Raw genomic sequence first — 20,474 nt, 5'->3', positions numbered from 1 at the left:
AAAAAGTATGATTAGGAGAATAAGTAAATTCGCAAATGCTTGTACGCAGTGCGGTGGCGTAGCTAGAAAACAAATTTGGGGGAGGGGGGGGCAAATATTTGATGAATTGAAGAGAACAAGTATTTGATTTAAGCCATCGCCACTTGATGTGCAGTGGCATATCCTGGTGGGTTGAGTAAGAGAAGCAATGAAAGTGGTGGGGGTTAGAGTGTGCCGAAGGCACGCGTATTCTAGGGGGTCCGGGGCATGCTCCCCCGGAAAATTTTTGAAAAATTGCACTCAAATAATGGATTATAGCGCTTTCTGGAAACACTTTTAGGGTAATATTTGCATGAAGTTTATAAGCAGATAAACAGCTATTAGCTTATTAAAGGTAGCTCTTACACACGAACGGGCAAAAACTGCGGCTAAAATTAGAGAACACCAAAAACTCAGCTACACAAAAACCAAGAGAGTAAGCCATTCTGGAATTGCTTCCACAAATTAGTTCAAAGAAACGTAAATTACAATTTGCAAAACTTATTGGTGCCTTTCTGTGTGTCTAAAACAAGTCCTGGGGTGGTGTTAATAGCCAGATGTCTTGGAAAACGTTATAAATTTCTGCAAATTTTATTACAGTTTCAACAAAGGGCTCAACTTCGGAATCCAAACTTGGAAATTTTGGGGGGGCATGCCCCCCCCCCTGGCTACGCCTATGACGCAGTGTTGGATAAATTCAGTGCAATTGGGAGTTACTTATCGACTTGAAAACCGCAGGCTATTTTATTATTCTTTCTTCCTTTTGCTTTACAGAAAAAATCTAAATTCGAATTATTTTGTATCGTTAACGTCAAAACCGATATTTAGACAAAGAATATGCGCACGAACTCTCGATGATAATACGGTCAATGAAGACAGCCGGGATGGCTTTAAATGTAAGCCTAGGCCTATGTAATATTAGAAAATGTAAAGTTAAAAAATCACAGCTAAGTGGTCTTGGGAGGCGTCCCGTTTTGAAGTCACAAAAATATGGTAAGCCTACCAATACTGCAACTGATTCAAAAGTCTGCACCTTGCAATCGCCGTGTTATTGGCAATTGATTAATTCCTCGTCTTTTTCAGGCCGATATATTTCACGCAGATGACAAAATGTAGATAGTGAAGCTATGAAACATAAATATTTAAAAACTGGTTTATTTGACCTAGTGTCTTACTCATAGCGTCTTTCTGTTTTACACAACGTCTGCAGACGATGAATCTATGTAAAATTGACAAATTTTGCTGTCTGGGATAACCTTAGTGGATAATGGTAGCTATGCTAGAGAGATATAGAAATGAATAAAGTAATAGCCACAAGTATGGCAAACAGCCAAGAAATAGGAATTTAAATAACTTGTTGACCATGATGAATACCGAGTATGCTGTTAGTCTAAGCCAGGGCTTCCCGATTGGGGGTGCTCACACCCCCAGGGGGTGCGAGTAGCTGTTTCTAGGGGTGTGAGAATCCACCCAGGAAAAACAGCTATACCGTATATAGAGATGGATTTTTTTAAACGAGGGAGGTGGTGCTTATCTCTTAGAGCATTCTATGTTGGCCTATACAGCACAATGCACAACAAGAAAATACCACCCGACAAGTAACAAAAAGGCTGTGGTCCGAACGTCACGTGATTGGTGGAGGGATAATGCGATAATAATATCGATAGTAATAATAATATTGCGATAATAATATCAGAAATTTCCTCATTGTTGGCAATTTCTTATCATACGCATTGGGAAAGAACGCATTTTAAGCGAGAACGAAGTTTTTCACGTTATAGACTGTGGATTGACTTACGAAAAGGAAAGTGTCAGCTACTGGTTGAACAGATAGATTCGTAAAGGCAGGAGAAAGGTCATAGATCTTGATTAACGTCATTGTGTTCTCAGTTTGTGTTATTTCATTATTTATTCGATTTTGTGCTGTGGCGTAGCCAAAGGGGGGTTGGGGGTTACAACCCCCCTTTTGGCACGCGTGTGACGTCACGATATTGAAAATGATGCTTTCAGTCTCTTTATGCTTGAGAATGATGCTTTGAGTCTAAAAAAAATTGCCTAATTTTAAACAAAACTGCATTAAAAGAGCGAGTTTTGGCAATACCAAACATTCAAACATCTCAGCCAGAAATTAGCAACATGAAAACATAGAGAATTAGCTTTATTTTCGAAAAATGCCGAAGAAAACATGATCTTATCCTTTTGCTATGCCACCTGATAGCACCATTTTACAGGAATATTCATACCCACATTTTTGTTTAAAATGCTCTCAAAATGCACCAAATTCAAAGTAACTTTTCAAAATTTGCTGGGGGGAGTCCCCCAGCCCCCCCGCCGCTGGGTGTCGTCTTACACGAACACGCTGTCGGATTTGCCCGCCGGTCTTCAAAAACCCCACTCTCAAAATTTCTGGCTACGCTGCTGATTTTATGTGATCGTGTTGTTGAAGGCTGCCCCTTTTCCTATTTATTAGCCATATAAAGGACGGTGAGCTGCTTTTCTGCGTGGTCTTCGTACATATTTTGAATTTTTTCTCAGAAACACTCTGCTTCAAAACAGGGGGTGCGAGATTGGCTTCATCAATCCCAAGGGGTGTGGGGTGATAAACGAATCGGGAAGCCCTGGTCTAAGCTAAACCATAGAGTCCTTCACATCGTTATATCAACTCGTCAACGCTACTCGTGCAAGATGTTATTCATTGTGAAGTTATTTCAGGTGAAATTATGTAAGAAAACAATTTCCCTTGAAGTAAAGTAATTAAGCTTGGAATTATAACCCATGGATGACAAAAGAAAAAGAGCCTTTTTAATTTTAATCATTGTTTTTGCGTTTCTTTGTCTTCAACTTGTTCAAGCCAAAAAGAACGAAAGATTCAGACGTCGTCGAATTAAACAACAAATTGCCGACCAAAGAAATAAACAAACATTTCAACCTCATCGAAACAGGTAAATGGTATTAACACTTTCAATTATAAGTATTACTTTAAATAACAACGACGTGGAATAGGATAAAATCTACGGTTGATTACCGAAGAAAACAAATTCATTTAGAAAATGTCATATACTACCATTAGTAACAGAAGAATGATTTTGGGTAACCAAATAGCAATAGTTTCCACAAAAGCTTCAAAGGTCTGAGGCGTTGTTTGGCAACAAAACAATGCTTCAAAGTGAACTAACAAACCCGTTTGTACTTGGCTGCAAAGTTCATTGAGATGAACAAGTTTGATAAATCGTTCCATCAAGTTAGTCATGATCTTCAAAATAACAAAATTTGCTTTTAATGTTGATTTGACGTACAATTGCGTACAATGAACATGATTTGGCTAAAAAAACGTTGTTTATTTCAGCTTTCCATTACCACCCACCTCTCTTTGAATCACCCAAAATCTGTCAGGGCAGTCACTTGCTTTGCTGAAACATATTTTGTTATACTTAACCACCTAATGAGTGTTGAATGTAATCTCTGCTCATCACCAAGTGTTACTTTTACACCAACAAACTTGCTGTGTTAATATTCATTAACTGTGGCCGGATACCTTTCCTGCAGTGTTTACCGAAGTAATTAGAAAGTACAAGAAAGTTTATATAAATTGTTTTCATTAATTCAGCTGTATTTCACCTGCTTTCACAACGGGCATACTTAGAGAAATTAACGCCAACGCACGGTACAAAATTTTCAAAAATACACATTGACATATTTTAATGACAAAGCAGAGTTGCCGTAACAAATCTTTAAAAATTATAGCTGAAAATAGATTTAAAAGCTCAAACCTAAAAGAGGCATAGCTCAGCAACAATAAGACATTGAACATTAATAATACAAAATAAACGCGAAAATCTTCGACTATACATATAGTCCTTCTCAAGCCGACAAAAGAAAAAATAATTATACATTGCGTAAGAAAACACTAGAGAAACACATTATAATACCAGAAATATTGTTTAATCTAAACATTCAATGACTGCCTGTCCTGCTAAAATACAAAACGAATACACAACACAACCGATCAAGTAGTAGTTGACAATTTAATCAAAAATGATTAAGAAATAAGAGACTCCGCCGGCAAACAATTGCTTGTTTAGCATTGGGTTGGGAGATTTTAATAATTAGTAAATATTTGTGTTAACTCGGACAAACAATTTCGAACAATCTTGAAAGACTCCAATGAGGATATTACTTGAACAGTGAACACGATTGGCAGTTTCGCATATGATCTTTAATTGAACTTTTACTAAAATTAGCCAAATTTAGATTCTTTCCCGCTCTCATCGCCAAACGTCGCGTGGTCATACCAATGTACATGGAACTCGCATCATGCGAGCAGGTAAACTTGTACATGATGTTCAAACATAAGCGGAAAGGAGTTTTAGACTTCAACTGAAAATAGTGACCAGCTTAAAATGTTTTATAGACGGAAAAATTTTGACGTTAAATTTTATTGAAATAAATCTGGACAAATTTGTGGCAAAGCGTTTGGATGCCTTTCCAATAAACGAAATTATTAGAAAGTTCTTGAATTCAGGCTCCTCAACCTAAACCTAAAAGTCCTACAACTCTCATTTATTTATACCGCCAAACTCATTCTTGTTGAACAAAACTTACAATGGTTTATTGTCGCTCTGTTGCAGCTGAAGTCTTTTATCATGTTCACAATGTCATCGCATAATTAGCCGACTTATCGTCAAGAAGTCACACAATCGATACTGATATTAAACTCTTTGGTATGACCTGACCTGGAATCGAACCCCAGACTAAACAGTCAACCTTCACAATGTCAAAAAAGCAAGTGGGCTAAGCAGTCAACATTACTACCAACCGCAGTTCACTCATTCAACAAGGTCACTCATGTGCAAAATATTTTCCTGGTTCCATGTCGATAGAAAATACTTGATACTTTAAATTGACCACTTCCAGTGAATTATCGCTGATTGTAAAGTGTTAGGTCATACGTCATCACCTCCTTGACTGCGCATGTGGTCATTCTCAGTGTATCTACTGCATTGATGAAGCTTTCAGGCCAAGACGGTGTGCCACTACCTATTCGTATACGTCATAGTCTCCCTAACTGTTCTCTTTTAATATTTTAGCAGGGAGATTTTCTGTGAAAAATAATTTACTTAATTATCAGTGTCTATAGTTGGATGGTCCGTAATTTTTGAAGTGTTTCCTTTATTTTAATATCTAGACCTGAAAAATATTATTTTCTGGACTGCTATGAAATTTTTATTATGACAAGCACCCTAATTTGAAAACGAATAAAAATTACTGCTTTAGAAGAATAATCTTTGATATTTCCAAATATATTTCCTTTTTACTGTAGACAAAAGGAGAAATCTTCGATTATTAAATGCATTGGTTCTATCGAAAGAAGATGTTACAAGCTACGATTAAAGTGCCACTTGGGAATTTTAACCAAACGAAGTTTGCCAGAAAAGAGTAAGAGTTGGATAGTTTTTATGTTTAACTGTAGCTGTTATCACTAGCTCTTATGACTCATCGCAAACGTTATCACATTACCGGTAATATGTCATCTTCATGGACAAGTGAACGCAACAAATTAAAAAATTGTTTATTTCTACGACGAAAAGATCTATCTCTAGTTACTCTAATACAGAGGCATTTTCTTGCACCATACAGTTTCACTTGTCAAGGCACCACGTTGGCCAACGAGCGCTTTCACTCATCTCAAAAACGTCACTCATTTAACGCAACAAATGTTAAGCTATTGCATGACAAACAACAATGGCATTGACAGTGTATCCTCATTGTTAGAAACGACAAAACATTGTTCGCTAATAAGCCGTCATGAACATGATTAAGTGATGATGATTATCTTGCTGTAGATTAAAATTGTCAAAGCGCTGTACAAGTGTTCGCAATACAACTTAATCCAATGCTAGTACAAGTTCTTAAAACAACTGCAGCCCTCAGGCGTTATAACACTTGATTACACTGTTCGATCACACATACTTCGATGTTCATTAATTTTTCGTCACAATGCGTTTTGCAGATGCAATAGAGTTTAATACGCATTAGTACTTTCACGACTATAGACATTCCTGAACGTGGCTTTAAAATTGCTTTAAACTATTTGTAGAAAAAATTAAGAAACGGAAACGAAGAAGGTTCAGAAAAGCTCGGAGATCACGGATAAAGGCGGAACATTCTAAGCGGAAAAAACGAAAAAGGATCAGAGTGAAAATGACTTGTGATAACTGCCGGAAGTGGTGTTGGAAAAAATGACTCAAAAAGAAGTACCATTGAAAACGAGTGTTTAGGAGTGTTTCAAACTCTCTTTTTCAAAATGTTTCCTGGGTCAACTCATCCCAAAACTCAGAGGCGCTGGTTGCAATTGCGACAAACTGAACAATCAATCGACACAAAAAGTTGCCAAAAGTTTCTCACAGAAGATTGAGCGATTGAAACTTTCGAAACTAAACCTAAAAACGTAACGAAAATAATATCGCAATGCATCAAATGATCTCAGTTTAATTTTTAAACAGTTTCGGATAATAGTTTTCCTTGGGCTTGCAATGAATACTTAGATCTACCATTTATTTTGAGTAGCCTACTGGTACAGTACTTTTATCGTTTGCACGATAAACGTGGCACAAAAGCCATCATTTGAAATATTTCTACCTCACAAGATTCAACTTTTTTTTAGAAATGTTTATGCGTGAAGACTGAAGAGTGTTACACACAATTGCCATAAGTTTTTGCATGAAGCGTTTTTGCATGCTTTAAGTGTTTTTTAACTTTTAAAATTATATTGACGCCTGAAATGTGCATTTCAAATAAACATCTTTAGCACAAAATTTAACAAACATATCTAGTTGCTTTGGAATAATTTACCACATATTCATTTTTTAATACTGAGCAGAAAAAGTAGTGGACTGCTTATAAAGTGTAAATACAAAAATAATTTTAAAAGTAATCACTGAATTAATAAAAAATGAGACCTTCTGGAGAGAGCAGTTAAAAGAAATTGCGTTTACGAAACTTCGCAGAGATTGCTGATCATTACGCTACTCATTTTAAGTGTAATTTTTGCTACAGTTACACAGGGCTGATGTAGAGTCGGGCAAAAAATATCCGACTCCTCGATATATGATTTGTCGGCTGACTCCAGCTTCCATGTTGCGAGATTGATTAGAGTTGCCAGACGTTTTTAAATTTTTGTTTTTTATCATTTTTTTAAACCTTATTTTGACTTAAGTTGTGATCGAAACTGAAACGACGACTTTCACAAAAGCTGACAAGAACAAACACTTCCATTTTTAATAAAAGTCAATACTTAAAAAAAGTTTGCAAACAAAATTTTATTGTTTGTTGTTTTGTATCAAGCCGGAGTCGAAGTCGGCCTTTTTTAACGACCCCTACTCCGGACAGGCCAAACTCCTTCCAGTCCGACTCCACGGTCCTCCTTTTAGAGTTAATCTTTGTTTTAACTGTTCATATGGCGCACTATTGTTGAAGTTGCAAATATTCACCACCAAGACACAGAATCATCTTTGTTTTGTTTATTTATTTTTCTAGATAGTTTTTGCTTTGCCAATATGATTTGTTGCGAGGCTTGTTTATAACCGATGTATTTGGAAGTGCCTAATCGTCCGCCGTATCCCGAATACAGTACATGCATCGATTGCAACTGTGACGTTGTACTCATTGTTTGGAAATTGAAGTTAACTTCAGTTTGAACTTGACACCAATCCACTTCAAACTTTTCAATATTATTTAGCTTTACAAGCGTTTAGCTCTAAAATAAATTAAATTTTGAAGCATTTTGTTTGAATACAAAAAAATTTCTTGTTTTGATTTCGTATAAATTCAAAAACATTTGAAAAACAAAAACTGTCTATTTAACAGCTTTTCACTTTGTAGAGGTTCCTAAGCAAGAAGCCCTGTTCTTTTAAACTGATAAAACCATTCTGCTTATGATACTGTTCTACTGCTATTGCATTTCTGAAATCATACAATAATGGTTGGCAAATATTAGAAAAGTCCATTCCTGAACATGCAGTTTTCGTGGCTTCACAAAGCAAGCTAAATGTCCAGAGAGAAGAATATGCCGTGAATGAACTAACATCTACTTTGTTTCTAAATACTGGTAATAATAATAATAATGTTATGGTTTTATTTATTGTCGCTCTACAACAGCTAAGGTCTTTTAGCGACAGGGCTCATTTTTTTAAATTTATATCAGGTTTACGATGTTATCACATTATTACCCGACTCATTCTCACTGCGCTATGCAGGATAGAACACAATCGGTACCGTTTTTAAAGTCTTCGGTTTGACCCGACCTGGAATCGACCTCAGATCTACCAGCACCAGAGCCGAAGGCGAAACCACTCGGCCACAGAGCTGGTTCTAAATACTGGTCTCGTGCTTGTCGCTGACAGAGCTGACAATGACCATTGTGAGGTTGTATCAAAGTCTGGGAAGTGCCAAAGGCAGACGCCTCAGTCGCGACGCGTTGATTGGGTGGGGTTCCAACATGGAACTTGAAAGTAGGAATGCAGCATTGCAGCAATCAAGGCAGGAAGTCTTTTTTATATAAATATCAATTCAACGTCTGCAGACGCTGATTTTTGTCTAGGAATGTAACTTACATAGTGAAATGACCAGCTTAGTGGCCGAGTGGTTTCGGCTGCTGGTACTGGTAAATCTGATATAGATCCTCGACTTTAAAAACGGCAGCGATTGTGCTCTTTCTTACATAACGCAGTGAGGATAAGTCGGGTAATAATGTGATGACATCGTAAACCTGATATAAAATTAAAAATGAGCCCTGTCTCTAAAAGACCTTAGTAGTTGTAGAGAGACAATAAATAAAACCGTAACATTATTGCATAGTGAAACGGTGTTTGTCTTCACCGGAGTTTTGACAGGCCCGAGTTCGGTTCCCGAGTGGGTTACGACAAACACTTTTAAAGGGAATGTTTTGATGCATAAACGAAACAAACTTTTTCACAAAGCATTTAACTACCATTGAACAAGTTACATTTCAAGTTAAAAAGTAACGTCTGCAAACGTTGAATGAACCGCAAAGAACGCATCACTTCTTGGCCTGTTTCAGCGGATCATTATAACAAATGCTGCGTATGTTTTGAAACATTTTAATTTCCATCAGCCGTAGACAATGAGTCGTTAGGTATCCTCTAAGTATTATTATGCATCAACAAACAGTAAGGTACATTGAGCCTGCAGGTCTTGGTCGCACTACAAACGCCATGAGACAATGAGCTTTATGACATCACACCAACAAAGTGATTGGGCAAGCTTAAAGATCTCTCTGTGCGCAGGTGCGCGCAAGGGAACACCCAACTCGCGCAGTGAGGCCTCTTTCTAGCAGATAACATTGGATTAAGTTCATGTTACGTTCACTTTGCTCTATCATAGCATAAACACGCGACAGCGTAGCAGACGTTAAGAAATGGGTAAAAGCGACAAAACGCGAGCTTTAAGATTTGCTCGTGATCAGAGTATAAAGATCCTGTGCAAAGCAAATGAACAATAAAAATCATTAAACACTTAAAAACCGCACAATATATTATCACCGTACTACCGGTTGAGCCGCATGCAGTGAGAGGTGAAAATAAAGCATGAAGAGAATGATTTCCGCTTCAGGATACCAATAACAACAAAGCAATTTATTTTGCCCCAACGCCAGTTGAACGTTCACTGTGGTTCACTACAAGGGTTGCACAAAATTTTTCAAACTTTTCTCTAAAACATTCTCTGCTTACGTCACTGATAAGACTAAAACACGTCACCAATTGGCGTAGACGAAAGCAAACTTTAAAACGTCTTTCCACTATTGAAACCACTAACTAACTGGAAGTAAAACAACTATCACACAGTAGTATGACGTAACAATTTCGCTGTTGAAGACGCAACCGAAGCATCGTTTGCGTGTTAATTCGTAGAAGTGTGGTGGAAACATCGCAAAAGCAATTCAAAAGCAATAAAAGGTTTTATTAGCAATCCATGCTCAGCTGCACACACCGGGAGTCGAACAATAGTTGCCTGATTTTGCCGTTTCTTTGCTTATAAAGTCGAGGTGTGTATTTATTGAGCTATCAGAGTGTATAAAAACTGCAGTGACATGGTAGCAACTAGTAGCATAATATTTTTTGTTTGGACATTATCATGCTCATCCTCATCGTTAAGTTTCTTCCTCTCGTCGAGGGTTGGAGGCAATGAGACGCCAAGTTTCTCTGTTGTGAGATTTTTTTTACTGTAGTTGTGTAATTAAGTCCTGACCAGTCTTCAATATCATTAGTCCAAATTCTTGGTGATCTGCCCCTATTTCGTTTGCCGTTCATTTTTCCTTTTAATAGTTGTCTTTGAATAGAATTATTGCGAATCATGTGGCCAAAATATTTCAATTTCGTGATTTAATTTTTTGTAGAATTCCATGTTGGTTTGTATTCTAGATGCACATCTTTGTTTGTGATTTTATCCTTCCATGAAATTTTAAGCATTCTTCTATAAATCCACATTTCAAATGTCTCAAGTCGTTTAACCATTTGTGATGGCAGTGTCCACGTTTCTGCATTGTAAAGTAACGTAGTTCATAGGCCTATATAGCATTTCATAATTCGTTTTCGAGTGTTGATGTTAAATTTGCGTGTTGTTAATTATCGTGCTAAAAACGATAATTTTCCTGAAGAACACCAAACCTTTCAGTACCCTGAAGCAACATTGCTAAGACGGAACTGGGGGTAACTGGATTAAAAAATTACAACAGGTATTCAAGTTGTTGCCAATGATATTCTTTTGCAAACAATTAAAGTTAGCAAGATTAATTGGCTTAGCAAGATTATATGTCGGCTACATAACCACTATAAAACTTCTCGTGCTGGTGAATAAATTGGCTCAAGACCAAAAGCGTTGGAGGCCGAAGTTACCACAGCGATTGAGTGAGCTTGTAGAGTGTAGATAAAGAGGAGGTTACTGAAATGAAGTTAACGTGAAGTTGTGCCACCTGCACATTTGCTCATTCTTTGTCGTGTTTTCTGAGCCCTCTCGTTATATTTGTTCTTCCGTTCACATCGCATTTACTTTGCTTCCCTGTCACCCAGATAACCCATGCCACCCATGACATTGAAGTGAGAACTCAATTTGTTTCGCTGCTAACCATACCTGATGACTGATGACATCGATTTGTTCTAGCAATTTCTTACTACGGTTTGCTTAATCTCATTCTGTTCGTCCAGTTTGTTTTCTTCATCACAGTTAGTAATCTTGAGATACAATCTTTTGCTTTGATCTAGTTAATCTTCTTTAAGCAACCAAGGTTGAACCATTAGTTCCGACAAATCACCTCGCCAAATCGCCCACAAATACCTAAAGAATTACACAAAACTACCATCGCAAAACGCTTCATCATTTTTACCCTATCATTTTTCTAAACTACAATTCGTTATTCTAGTAGAGATTGTGTTCTTTCTTGCATAGGTGAGAATTAGTCGGGTAATAATATAATAATGTGATAACATCGCAAACATGACACAAAAAATTAAAAATGAGCCCTCTCTCTAAAAGACCGTAGCAGTTGTAGAGCGACAATAAATAAAACCATAACATTACTAGTAACTGGCAAGCACTTCCGAGGTCACAATATTAACGCCTTTGATCAAGCAAACTATGTTAAATATATAAAATTTTAGTCTGAAATTCAGATCTGCCTCGAAAGATGATTTTAAATTGGTCGATTGAGACATTGACAGTTTGTGTCCTCTTGTGAAACGTGCACTGACAATGTCTCGATCGACCAAATTAAAATCATCTCTCGAGGCAGATGTGAATTTCAGACTAAGATCATGGTAGCCTTAAGAATCAAACGTAATAATCCGTCACTCAACCGGCAGTTATTCGCCTGTGGCTCATCGTTTTTTTGTGTGTGTTCTAATTGTCTTCAAATGCCTGTAGTTTACACCTCACGTGATCTGTTTCCCACCGCATAATTTACTCGTACTGTAATCATTCTTGTATCATTTGTTCAGTTTGTGCTTTTCAGTCCAGAGTGTCGTTACAGTTATAGTGCAAAGTCAAATTTATCTTACAACTTTCGTTTTATGTATATTGCAGATTTAAGTAATTCCTGATGAGGACACACGTAAGTATCGAAAACGTTCGAGTTGAATTTTTTTAATTACTTTATAATATGTTATATTTCTTTGTAATAAAAAATGTTAAACCCGCTAAAATAATTGTTTTTGTTTGTTTATGGTTCAATGAAGCAAACTCTCTAACAAAAATTTATTGAACAAGTGGTAAACAGAAATGTCGATAACAAATCTTAGGTACCTTGTGGCACGATTATTGACTCGAAATGTGACCTATTTTTTGACCTTATTTTTCAGCGCTTATTCTTGTGGTTGTCATTTAGACCATTGTTCGGTAACAATGGTTGTTTGTAACGTTTTTGTGTGAAAGTGGCTTTTCTGCACTTGCAAGTGTACAGTAAAGACACAAGCTTGGAACCTGTGATGTGTACTGTTTTCAACCAAGCCACCAACTGCTGACTACAAAAAAGTAGCCTAACTACATCTCCTTCTCATTAATGCGAGGAAAAGTGAACTGTGATCTAGGCCTACTTAATCTTTTGATATACCGTATTGTACAGTATGATGGAAAATCCCTGCTCTAGATTATGTGCAACTGTTGAAATAATCTTGGAAAGAAGCTTTTCGTCCGAGGATAACGTGTCCCATAAGCAAACAAAGCTGGAGTAAGTAGCACTATGTTTAATTATTTGAAGTCCTCAAATCTGATGGGCGGTTGAACATTTCCATGTTCTTCCTTCCTTGTGTGATCCTCTGGGGCCGCGAAATTACCCTTTTACCACCCCGGGTTTACGATTTTTCCGGATTTCCATCTGGGAAGTGGCAACAAACACAATATCGCGTAAATAAACGAAATATCCAAAAATAATTGTTCTGAAAAAACGTCGGGATAAATTAAAAATATTCTCCTTTCAAGACAGTTTATGTCAGGCTTACTGCACCAGAGGAATGTAGCATGTTTTTAATTAAATCCCTGTTGAATAGTCTCCTTTCGTTTTAGTTGGCCTGTTGGTGCGTTGAATTAAAACTAGCAGGCCTAATGGAAAGGATCAGTTGAACATACTTTCTTAGCAAAACAAAGCAATTTTCTATTGCCGAGTTAATCCCATAATCTTGCAAATATTTACAACTTTATTCCGTATGACGCAGCCCCTCAAGCTGAAGTCAGCAAGCCACGGAACGTCATCAGGAGTACTTGTGTACGCTCAAACATCGACAATGAAGGAAGAATGGAAACTTATTGACGAGGCAAAACTGCAAAAACTTAGTGATCGTTTTCTTTGTGCTTGCCCCTCGGAAGCTCTGGCCTATAGTATGCTGTGTGAGAAGTTGATTGAGTATTCTGAACAAACTTTCGTATAACCTTTCATCATTTTCATGTGCAAGAAACATTTTTTGCCAAAAAAGTTGAGTGAGTTAACCAATGATTGTTGCGTCACTGGTTAAGTATTCTAGATCATGGGATACGAAACTACATCCGCTTTTGGCTTGTCAGCCACACTAGAAGGGTACGCTTTTTCTGATTTACGAAGTTTGTGCTTTTCATGGGTTGCAATATGAGAGTAGGCGAGTGAAGTTGGTTTTTAAGTGGTTTGTGTTATTTGTAGAAAGTAGGCTTGTAGCAAGGCGTGAACGAATTGTCAAATTGGCAATTGATTCTTCCAATGTGGCCAGAAGAGCGGCGTAACTTGTAATGTAATGTCCTTAACCACTGATCCAGCTTAAAGAGAACTTGTTGTATTTTACAATGTCGCAAGTAAATAACTCTATAGGCTGTTTGCTTAAATTGTAAATTTGGTTTCTAATGTTCGATTTGTTTATTTTATGAATTTGTTGTTGTGATTTGCCTAATTGTTAACTGGAAGAGAAAGAACTGCTCTGACAATTCTGGATTGTGCTTCAATGCCTGAAACCTCTGTGTACTGCGTGCCGTAAGTTTGTGATTGGATTTATTTTTCGCTAAGGATAAATCTTATAACTGTGGGTCACAGACTTAATTTCAACTTGTTGGAACATTAAGGCTCCAGGACTGAATGAACAAACAACGGATCATTCGTTGTTGAAGCAAATCAGCGGATTAAGAGGTACTGAGGTATGAAAGATATTGAGAGATTGCCAAAAACTTATTCATTGAGTGTAAACTAATCTTTGGTTTATTGTTGAAAGCTGTTCCTGAATATGAAGCACAATCTATTATTCCAAAACCATGTTTTTTCTTGCGCACCAACCGTAGTCCGCTGATTGAAATCCTCGATTAATAATCCTCTAGACAAGACGATTTACTCAATCGATCGCTTTAATGATGTGATGATGATATTAGGTTAGCAAGTTCATTTTGTTGAACATTATATAGTTTGCTCAGTTACTGTGTTTTGCAGATCTACGCTTTTTCACTTTAATAAAACAAAATTCTTATCACAACAACAAAGTGTTATTTGTTGTTTTCTGTGGGACAGAGAGCAGTTTCAAATCCAGAGGTAGGTCGGGCTCATCAGGACGTCCTCCAGTAGATAGTGCTCGTGAGTACCTTCCATGACGTGAGTTGCATTGCAGGTCCAACACGTGATATTGTTTTGCAAGAAATAAGGTTTCCTTTGGACTAGTTTCACTGGACCGGAGCGGTTGCTATGACAAAAGCAACAGGTTTAAAATTTTTAATAAATGATTTCAGATATTTAACCAAGAAAGCAAACTTCGTGTATTAAGCCTACTTCTTGACTTTCGCGCTTAGTCGCTTTCAAGGTTTGTTACGTATGCGTTGTCATGGCAAGTATTGCGTTTAGTTTGATGGTTAGAATAACGATGGCTAGAATATCCTTTTCCACTCCAGATTAACGATGTTATCAGACTACGCTGAAAGGCTGCTAGAGAGCAGCCAGTCTTTGGTTGCATCATCCAAGACGCGCAGACTTTCTACTCTGTTACGTCAGTTGAAGACATAAAATAAATTGAAATAATTCAACTAAAGAAATGCAAACTTACTTAATCGTCATCATGGTACGATTTGACTTGGCGTTATGATCAACCCTAAAGGTACTGTTGAAAAACTGTCCGATAATTCCGTTTAGTGGCGCGTTCAAGTAATTTTTGTAGCTGTCCACAACGAAATCCACGTGGGATGCTCTGTAACGGTCGTGAGTGTTGCGGATGATGGAGATCTGCAAATGTAATCAAACAATTGAGGGATGGCAAACTAAGTTGGACATAAAAAAGAGCCTTGGGGTTGCTTTAACCACTAAGTTGATAAACAATTGACCTTGCAAACAAACAAAAAAGGTAGAAACATCCAAAGCTAACTAATATTACCGAACTTCACATATTTACTTTACACAGCAAAACCAACAGCAAAAATTTACTTTAATCATTTTTGACACACGAGAGTGTCTTCATCATGAACAAAAATGATAGAATTAGCTATATTTAAAAACATATAAAAGACAGTTCAAACAACAACAATCGCGGAGTGTACGTGTGGACAGCACCTTCCATGGGATGCATTGCAGACAGCCTTACACACTACCGCTGATGACCAATGACTTCAATTTTATTTCATTTCAGTGGTAGACTACATTGCATACGAACTAACAAAGCTTTTGACAAGATGCTAATTCTTGTCGTATCCAGGCTTTATGGCCGATGTTTTAAGGTTTAGAATTTAGATTAAGTGGACAGGAAGGCAAGGAAGCCAATCTTCGTGTTCACCTTCAGGTAAGCCTTTAAGTTTCTTGCCAAAGATGTATCCGCATGCTTTTATTGTTGAACTCAGGCTAACGCCGGGTGGTACAAGATTTAGGATTTAGATTAAGTGGACAGGAAGACAAGGAAGCCAATCTCTGCGTCTACCTTCAGAAATGCCTTTACGTATCTGACCAAAGACATAGTCGCATGCTCAGCGGTGTCCAACAGATACCCTAGAATCATACCTGACATTTTACAACTCGGTCACACAGCAGGCAGTACTGGCTGTTATGATCCAACAATGAGTACAAGAATTGTAACAAAAAAAAATAAGGGCCAACTAAGTGAGCTACCATCCCCGTACAACTAGTGAATGGGAGGATAAAAATTCCACCAGAGTAGATGAAAAAAATTGGAACTACTGTATTAACGATCCTGTGGATCACATGTAGTCCAGGAGTTGCGGTTTTCTCTTCTTTGAGTTAACGCAATTTGTGCGATAATTGCTTTCACTGAATTAAATTTACAAAGCATGTGCAATGTGCATGCAATAGATTGAGTTTCGCTTTTAGTAGCATGATTGTTAATTATTTCGCAAGTGTAGATTGAACGTTCTTTTGCAGCCTGATGCTGCGGGTTCGCTGTGGTAATAGCGGTACTAGTACGGAATGCACAATATATTTTGTATAGCTAAACTTATAAAGATTAAACCTCTCACCTTAAAGAACCAATCCTCGCCCAACAACTCAATCTTTGCGTTCCTGAACTTGACGTCATACATACGTAATCTAACTCCATGCTTAGTTATCGTCATATTAGACAACACGGGTAGGATGGTGTTTCTGGCTCCCTTAAAGATCAGGGTAACCGTTTCAGGACGAATCTAGCAAAATAAAATAAAAACTATGAAAAAAGCCTCAATTTCTTTGGTTTTTCTCTAAAGAGAAAGTTATAAATTGTGAAAAGATCATGACATTGAAGCAATCGTTTGTAACAGTATTTGAGAAGGGAGCAACTTTTCCAGAAAGACAAGTCGTCTGTTGTGTGTGAAAGTTTAATCATAAAATAAAGCATTTAGTTAACTGATTGCATTTACCATACAAACAAAATGTTTACGCGGCTTTGTGGGTAAAAAAATTGTTTACCAACGATTTGAAGCAACTTGCAATTACAAAGTTTTAATTAGATCTGCGATTTTTAGACTTGCACTTTGAAGTACAGTAATAGTAACAACTAGGACTGCGGGGTCGGGAGAAAAAGATACGACTCCGTATTGTCCGACTCCTCGTTTTATCACTGGCCGACTCCGACTCCAAAAGTGTCAAAATCCCTCCGACTCTGCAGCCCTGATTGGACTGTGGAATAAGGTGGCTCGTTTTTGAACTTTTTTTTAATTCTCTCGGGGTAGTGGGGAAATGGTGCCAATAAGTGAGAAAAAACTCATGACAAAATTTGAGATTCGTAACAAATTGTCTTCAGCCTCCTCATGGGGCTCAAAAATCGAAAAATAGAGTCAAAAACGCAATTTTTTCCAAAAATATTTTTAGTTTTGGTAGATACAATATTGTTTAGATATATCTAATTAACCTAAAAAAAATGAAGTCATTTGAATTATTCCTTCAGCTTCCTCACAGCTTCTGAAAATTTCCATTTTGCTGAAAATTTTGCATTTTTGTGGGTGGTTACATAATACATAATTGCGTTAGACATTTTGCCAACTATAAAACGTCATTGTATTTCTCTTTATAGACCTGCCCTGAGCTGTTGCGTCATTTTTTAATGAAATTGGGTTAATTTGGTAGGAAGAAGTGACGTCTTTTATTTGAATTTACGTCACTGACGAAGTTTGTGCAGTAGTTATGTAACCACAAACAAAAATGCGAAACTTTCAGCAAAACAGAAATTTTCAGAAGCTGTGAGGAAGCTGAAGGAATAGTTCAAATGACTTCAATTTTTCTTTTTAGTTTAATTAGGTATATCTAAACAATATTTTATCTACCCAAACTAAAAATATTTTTGGAAAAAATTGCGTTTTTGACGCCATTTTTCGATTTTTGAGCTCCATGAGGAGGCTGAAGACAATTTGTTACGAATCTCAAATTTTGTAATGAGTGTTTACTCACTCATTGGCACCATTTCCCCACTACCCCGAGAGAATTAAAAAAAAGTTAAAAAACGAGCCACCCTACTGTGGAATTGGGCAAAAACTATACGACTCCAACTCCACGACTCCGATTCTACGACTTCGATTCTAACTCTACAGCCCCGGAAACTCTCAATCAACTTCCCAATCACAAAATCGAAGCCATTTGCCATGTCTTAGCTTACGGATACTGACCAATATCTTGAGGTTGTGATTGGGCAGAACGAATCCCATCATTGCGAAGTACGTTTTGTGATCTTTGCCAGTTCCTTCTTGGGCTTTAATTCTGACCAGCTTGCCATTAACAGTCACTCCAGCTAACGGGTCGTAAAACAAGTTATAAACCTGAATGAAGTAGGAAAAGATGGAAGCTGTCGTGATTCGAATGTAATTAATGGCCTGAAATAAGACAAATATCTAGTACGAATTTAGGAGAAATACTTCAAAATAGTTTCAGTGAAAGCTTGTTAAAGACTCTGAGTTGACTAGTCTGTATGTTGACAATTAATTACCTCTCCGTCTTCTCCATCCCAATTAAAGCAGAGATTTATGTCCCGACGAAGTGGGATGATGAAGTGGGGATCTGCGAAAGCTACACCTCTTCCAATTCCTCCTCCACTTCCTCCAGCTCCTCCACTTCCTCCAGCTCCTCCACTTCCTCCAGATGCCAGACTTCCTCCAGCTCTTCCACTTCCTCCAGATCCAAGACTACCTCCAGCTCCTCCACCTCCTCCAGCTCCCCCACCTCCATCAGCTTCTCCGCTTTCGTCAACATCTATTCTTTCATTCCTTTCTTCATTTTTTAATTCTTCCTCAATGTCTTTGAGAGCTTCAGGAAGAACTACCACCATGGAAGTAAGAGGAGTCACGAAGTTATACCTGGAAGAAGATAAAAAAACTGAAATTTGTATTCTACATTAATTTACTTCAGTTTCACATAAACAAGTTTTTCAGTTTAAGCAGCCTAATTTGTGTTGTTGGTGAATCATAGCGATCTATATGGCCTGCACAGGCCTCGTCAACATACACAGGCCTCGTCAGCGTGCACAGACCTCGTCAACGTGCACAGACCTCGTCAGCGTGCACAGGCCTCGTCAGCGTGCACAGACCTCGTCAACGTGCGAACCTATAATAACCACTGGAGGCTGATGTCATTTTGATTTTGAGCTCTAGAATAAATGCTTCATATCTCTTTGAAATGATAGTTTTGAGAATCTAAATTGCCAAAGTGTGATCACTGAATCTCAAATCACTACAAAACTTCCACCACGCATAAAAAGAACAAATCCTTCCCTGTTACTTGTGTTGCCAGATGCTTTTAACATTTTCAAAATAGACAACAAAATGATTGTTTCATTTAGTCCTTCAATATTTGACAATTTTCCTGGCTTTTTTCAAAAATATAAAATTATTTTTGCTTTTATTTTTCCACTCTTTCACTATTGATAAACGTTTGCTAAAATTACACTGGACTAAAATTAGCTTTCAGTTGATTCATTAATTGCATGTTGCTGTACACTGTACAGGTGCACTCATGTACAAGCCACTGAACAATAGATTCGCTAGCATAGGCTATGTCCAACAAACGCAATGTCTTAATGTAAATGTTGGCAAAAATTCCAATATTTGTTACAATGTAGGTCTGATCTAATGAAAAAAATTGATCTATAATGCAGAATTAGCATCCAAAAATTACCATAAATCAATGTTTATGGCCCGTGCCAAAAAAATGTATTGATCATTACATTTGATCTGGAAGTTTTTGCAGAGAATACTCGTAAGAAAAAAATAGTCAAAAAGCATAGCCGCGAAAAGTTTTGCAAAAGTAACTTTCGTGATCAATAAACTTTGACTCCACTTTAAAATATGCAGATGTCAAAGTCTCAAAATGATCATTAACAAACATTTGGCCAACCAGTTTCAAACAACATTAAGTAAGGCTTGAGATGAATTGTGATTGCAAAATTTCATGCTTAAACTGTGTGTTTTGATTTTGGTGACGTAATCTATAGCAGGGGATTCATGAAAAGAAAAAATTACAGCACAAGAGTGCTGTAAACTGATTCTCGCATTATCAAGTTTTCGTTAGTAGGTTATTAGCAGAGCGATTTTTTTGTAACCTAAAGAACTCAAAAAGGTGACTTTAATTTTGCAAACAAGTAACCAAAAAGTAAGGCTTGAGATGAATTGTGATTGCAAAATTTCATGCTTAAACTGTGTGTTTTGATTTTGGTGACGTAATCTATAGCAGAGGATTCATGAAAAGAAAAAATTACAGCACAAGAGTGCTGTAAACTGATTCTCGCATTATCAAGTTTTCGTTAGTAGGTTATTAGCAGAGCGATTTTTTTGTAACCTAAAGAACTCAAAAAGGTGACTTTAATTTTGCAAACAAGTAACCAAAAAGTAACTTTATTCAACGAAAACAAGAAAGCGAAAGAAATGGAAGCAATTCAACATAAAAAAGCATCTAAATTAGTTTCAATTTGTACTCAAATCATAATTACACATTTAAATTACACATATAAAATGTTTTAAATTAAATATAGTTATTACTATAT

General features: G+C 37.1%; 2 protein-coding genes across 4 annotated transcripts in view; one reads left to right on the top strand and one right to left on the bottom strand.

The window, feature by feature from the left end:
- Positions 1-2,793: 2,793 nt before the first annotated feature.
- LOC145771752 (uncharacterized) lies at positions 2,794-7,638 on the top strand. The gene is made up of 3 exons (XM_082583485.1): positions 2,794-2,960; positions 5,339-5,454; positions 6,116-7,638. The coding sequence occupies exons 1-3, from the start codon at positions 2,794-2,796 to the stop codon at positions 6,259-6,261; spliced, it is 429 nt and encodes a 142-aa protein (XP_082439611.1). The 3' UTR covers positions 6,262-7,638.
- A 6,628-nt stretch (positions 7,639-14,266) lies between these two features.
- LOC145772086 (inter-alpha-trypsin inhibitor heavy chain H3-like) overlaps positions 14,267-20,474 on the bottom strand; it is an 82,778-nt gene continuing 76,570 nt past the window's right edge. For 2 of the 3 annotated variants that reach the window (XM_082583907.1, XM_082583908.1), the window contains 5 exons: positions 18,426-18,792; positions 18,109-18,258; positions 16,489-16,653; positions 15,075-15,250; positions 14,267-14,717 (listed from right to left, as the gene is read on the bottom strand). In XM_082583907.1, the coding sequence (XP_082440033.1) occupies positions 14,558-14,717; positions 15,075-15,250; positions 16,489-16,653; positions 18,109-18,258; positions 18,426-18,792 (1,018 nt within the window). In that variant the 3' untranslated portion in view covers positions 14,267-14,557. The remainder of the gene's footprint in view (positions 14,718-15,074; positions 15,251-16,488; positions 16,654-18,108; positions 18,259-18,425; positions 18,793-20,474) is intronic. The other variant, XM_082583910.1, reaches the window with a different exon arrangement.

The sequence above is a fragment of the Aplidium turbinatum genome, chromosome 6, assembly GCF_918807975.1.
Source record: "Aplidium turbinatum chromosome 6, kaAplTurb1.1, whole genome shotgun sequence".
NCBI classification, from domain to species: Eukaryota; Metazoa; Chordata; class Ascidiacea; order Aplousobranchia; family Polyclinidae; genus Aplidium; species Aplidium turbinatum.
The sequence above is the reverse complement of the archived record's forward strand: the minus strand, read 5'-3'. Positions and strand labels throughout refer to the sequence as shown.

Excerpts from the sequence above, each read along its gene's own strand:
- LOC145771752 (XM_082583485.1), top strand. The coding sequence starts at position 2,794 with ATGGATGACAAAAGAAAAAGAGCCTTTTTAATTTTAATCATTGTTTTT. Across the intron at positions 2,961-5,338 it reads TTTCAACCTCATCGAAACAG|ACAAAAGGAGAAATCTTCGA; the intron begins GTAAATGGTATT and ends TTTTTACTGTAG. Across the intron at positions 5,455-6,115 it reads ACGAAGTTTGCCAGAAAAGA|AAAAAATTAAGAAACGGAAA; the intron begins GTAAGAGTTGGA and ends AACTATTTGTAG.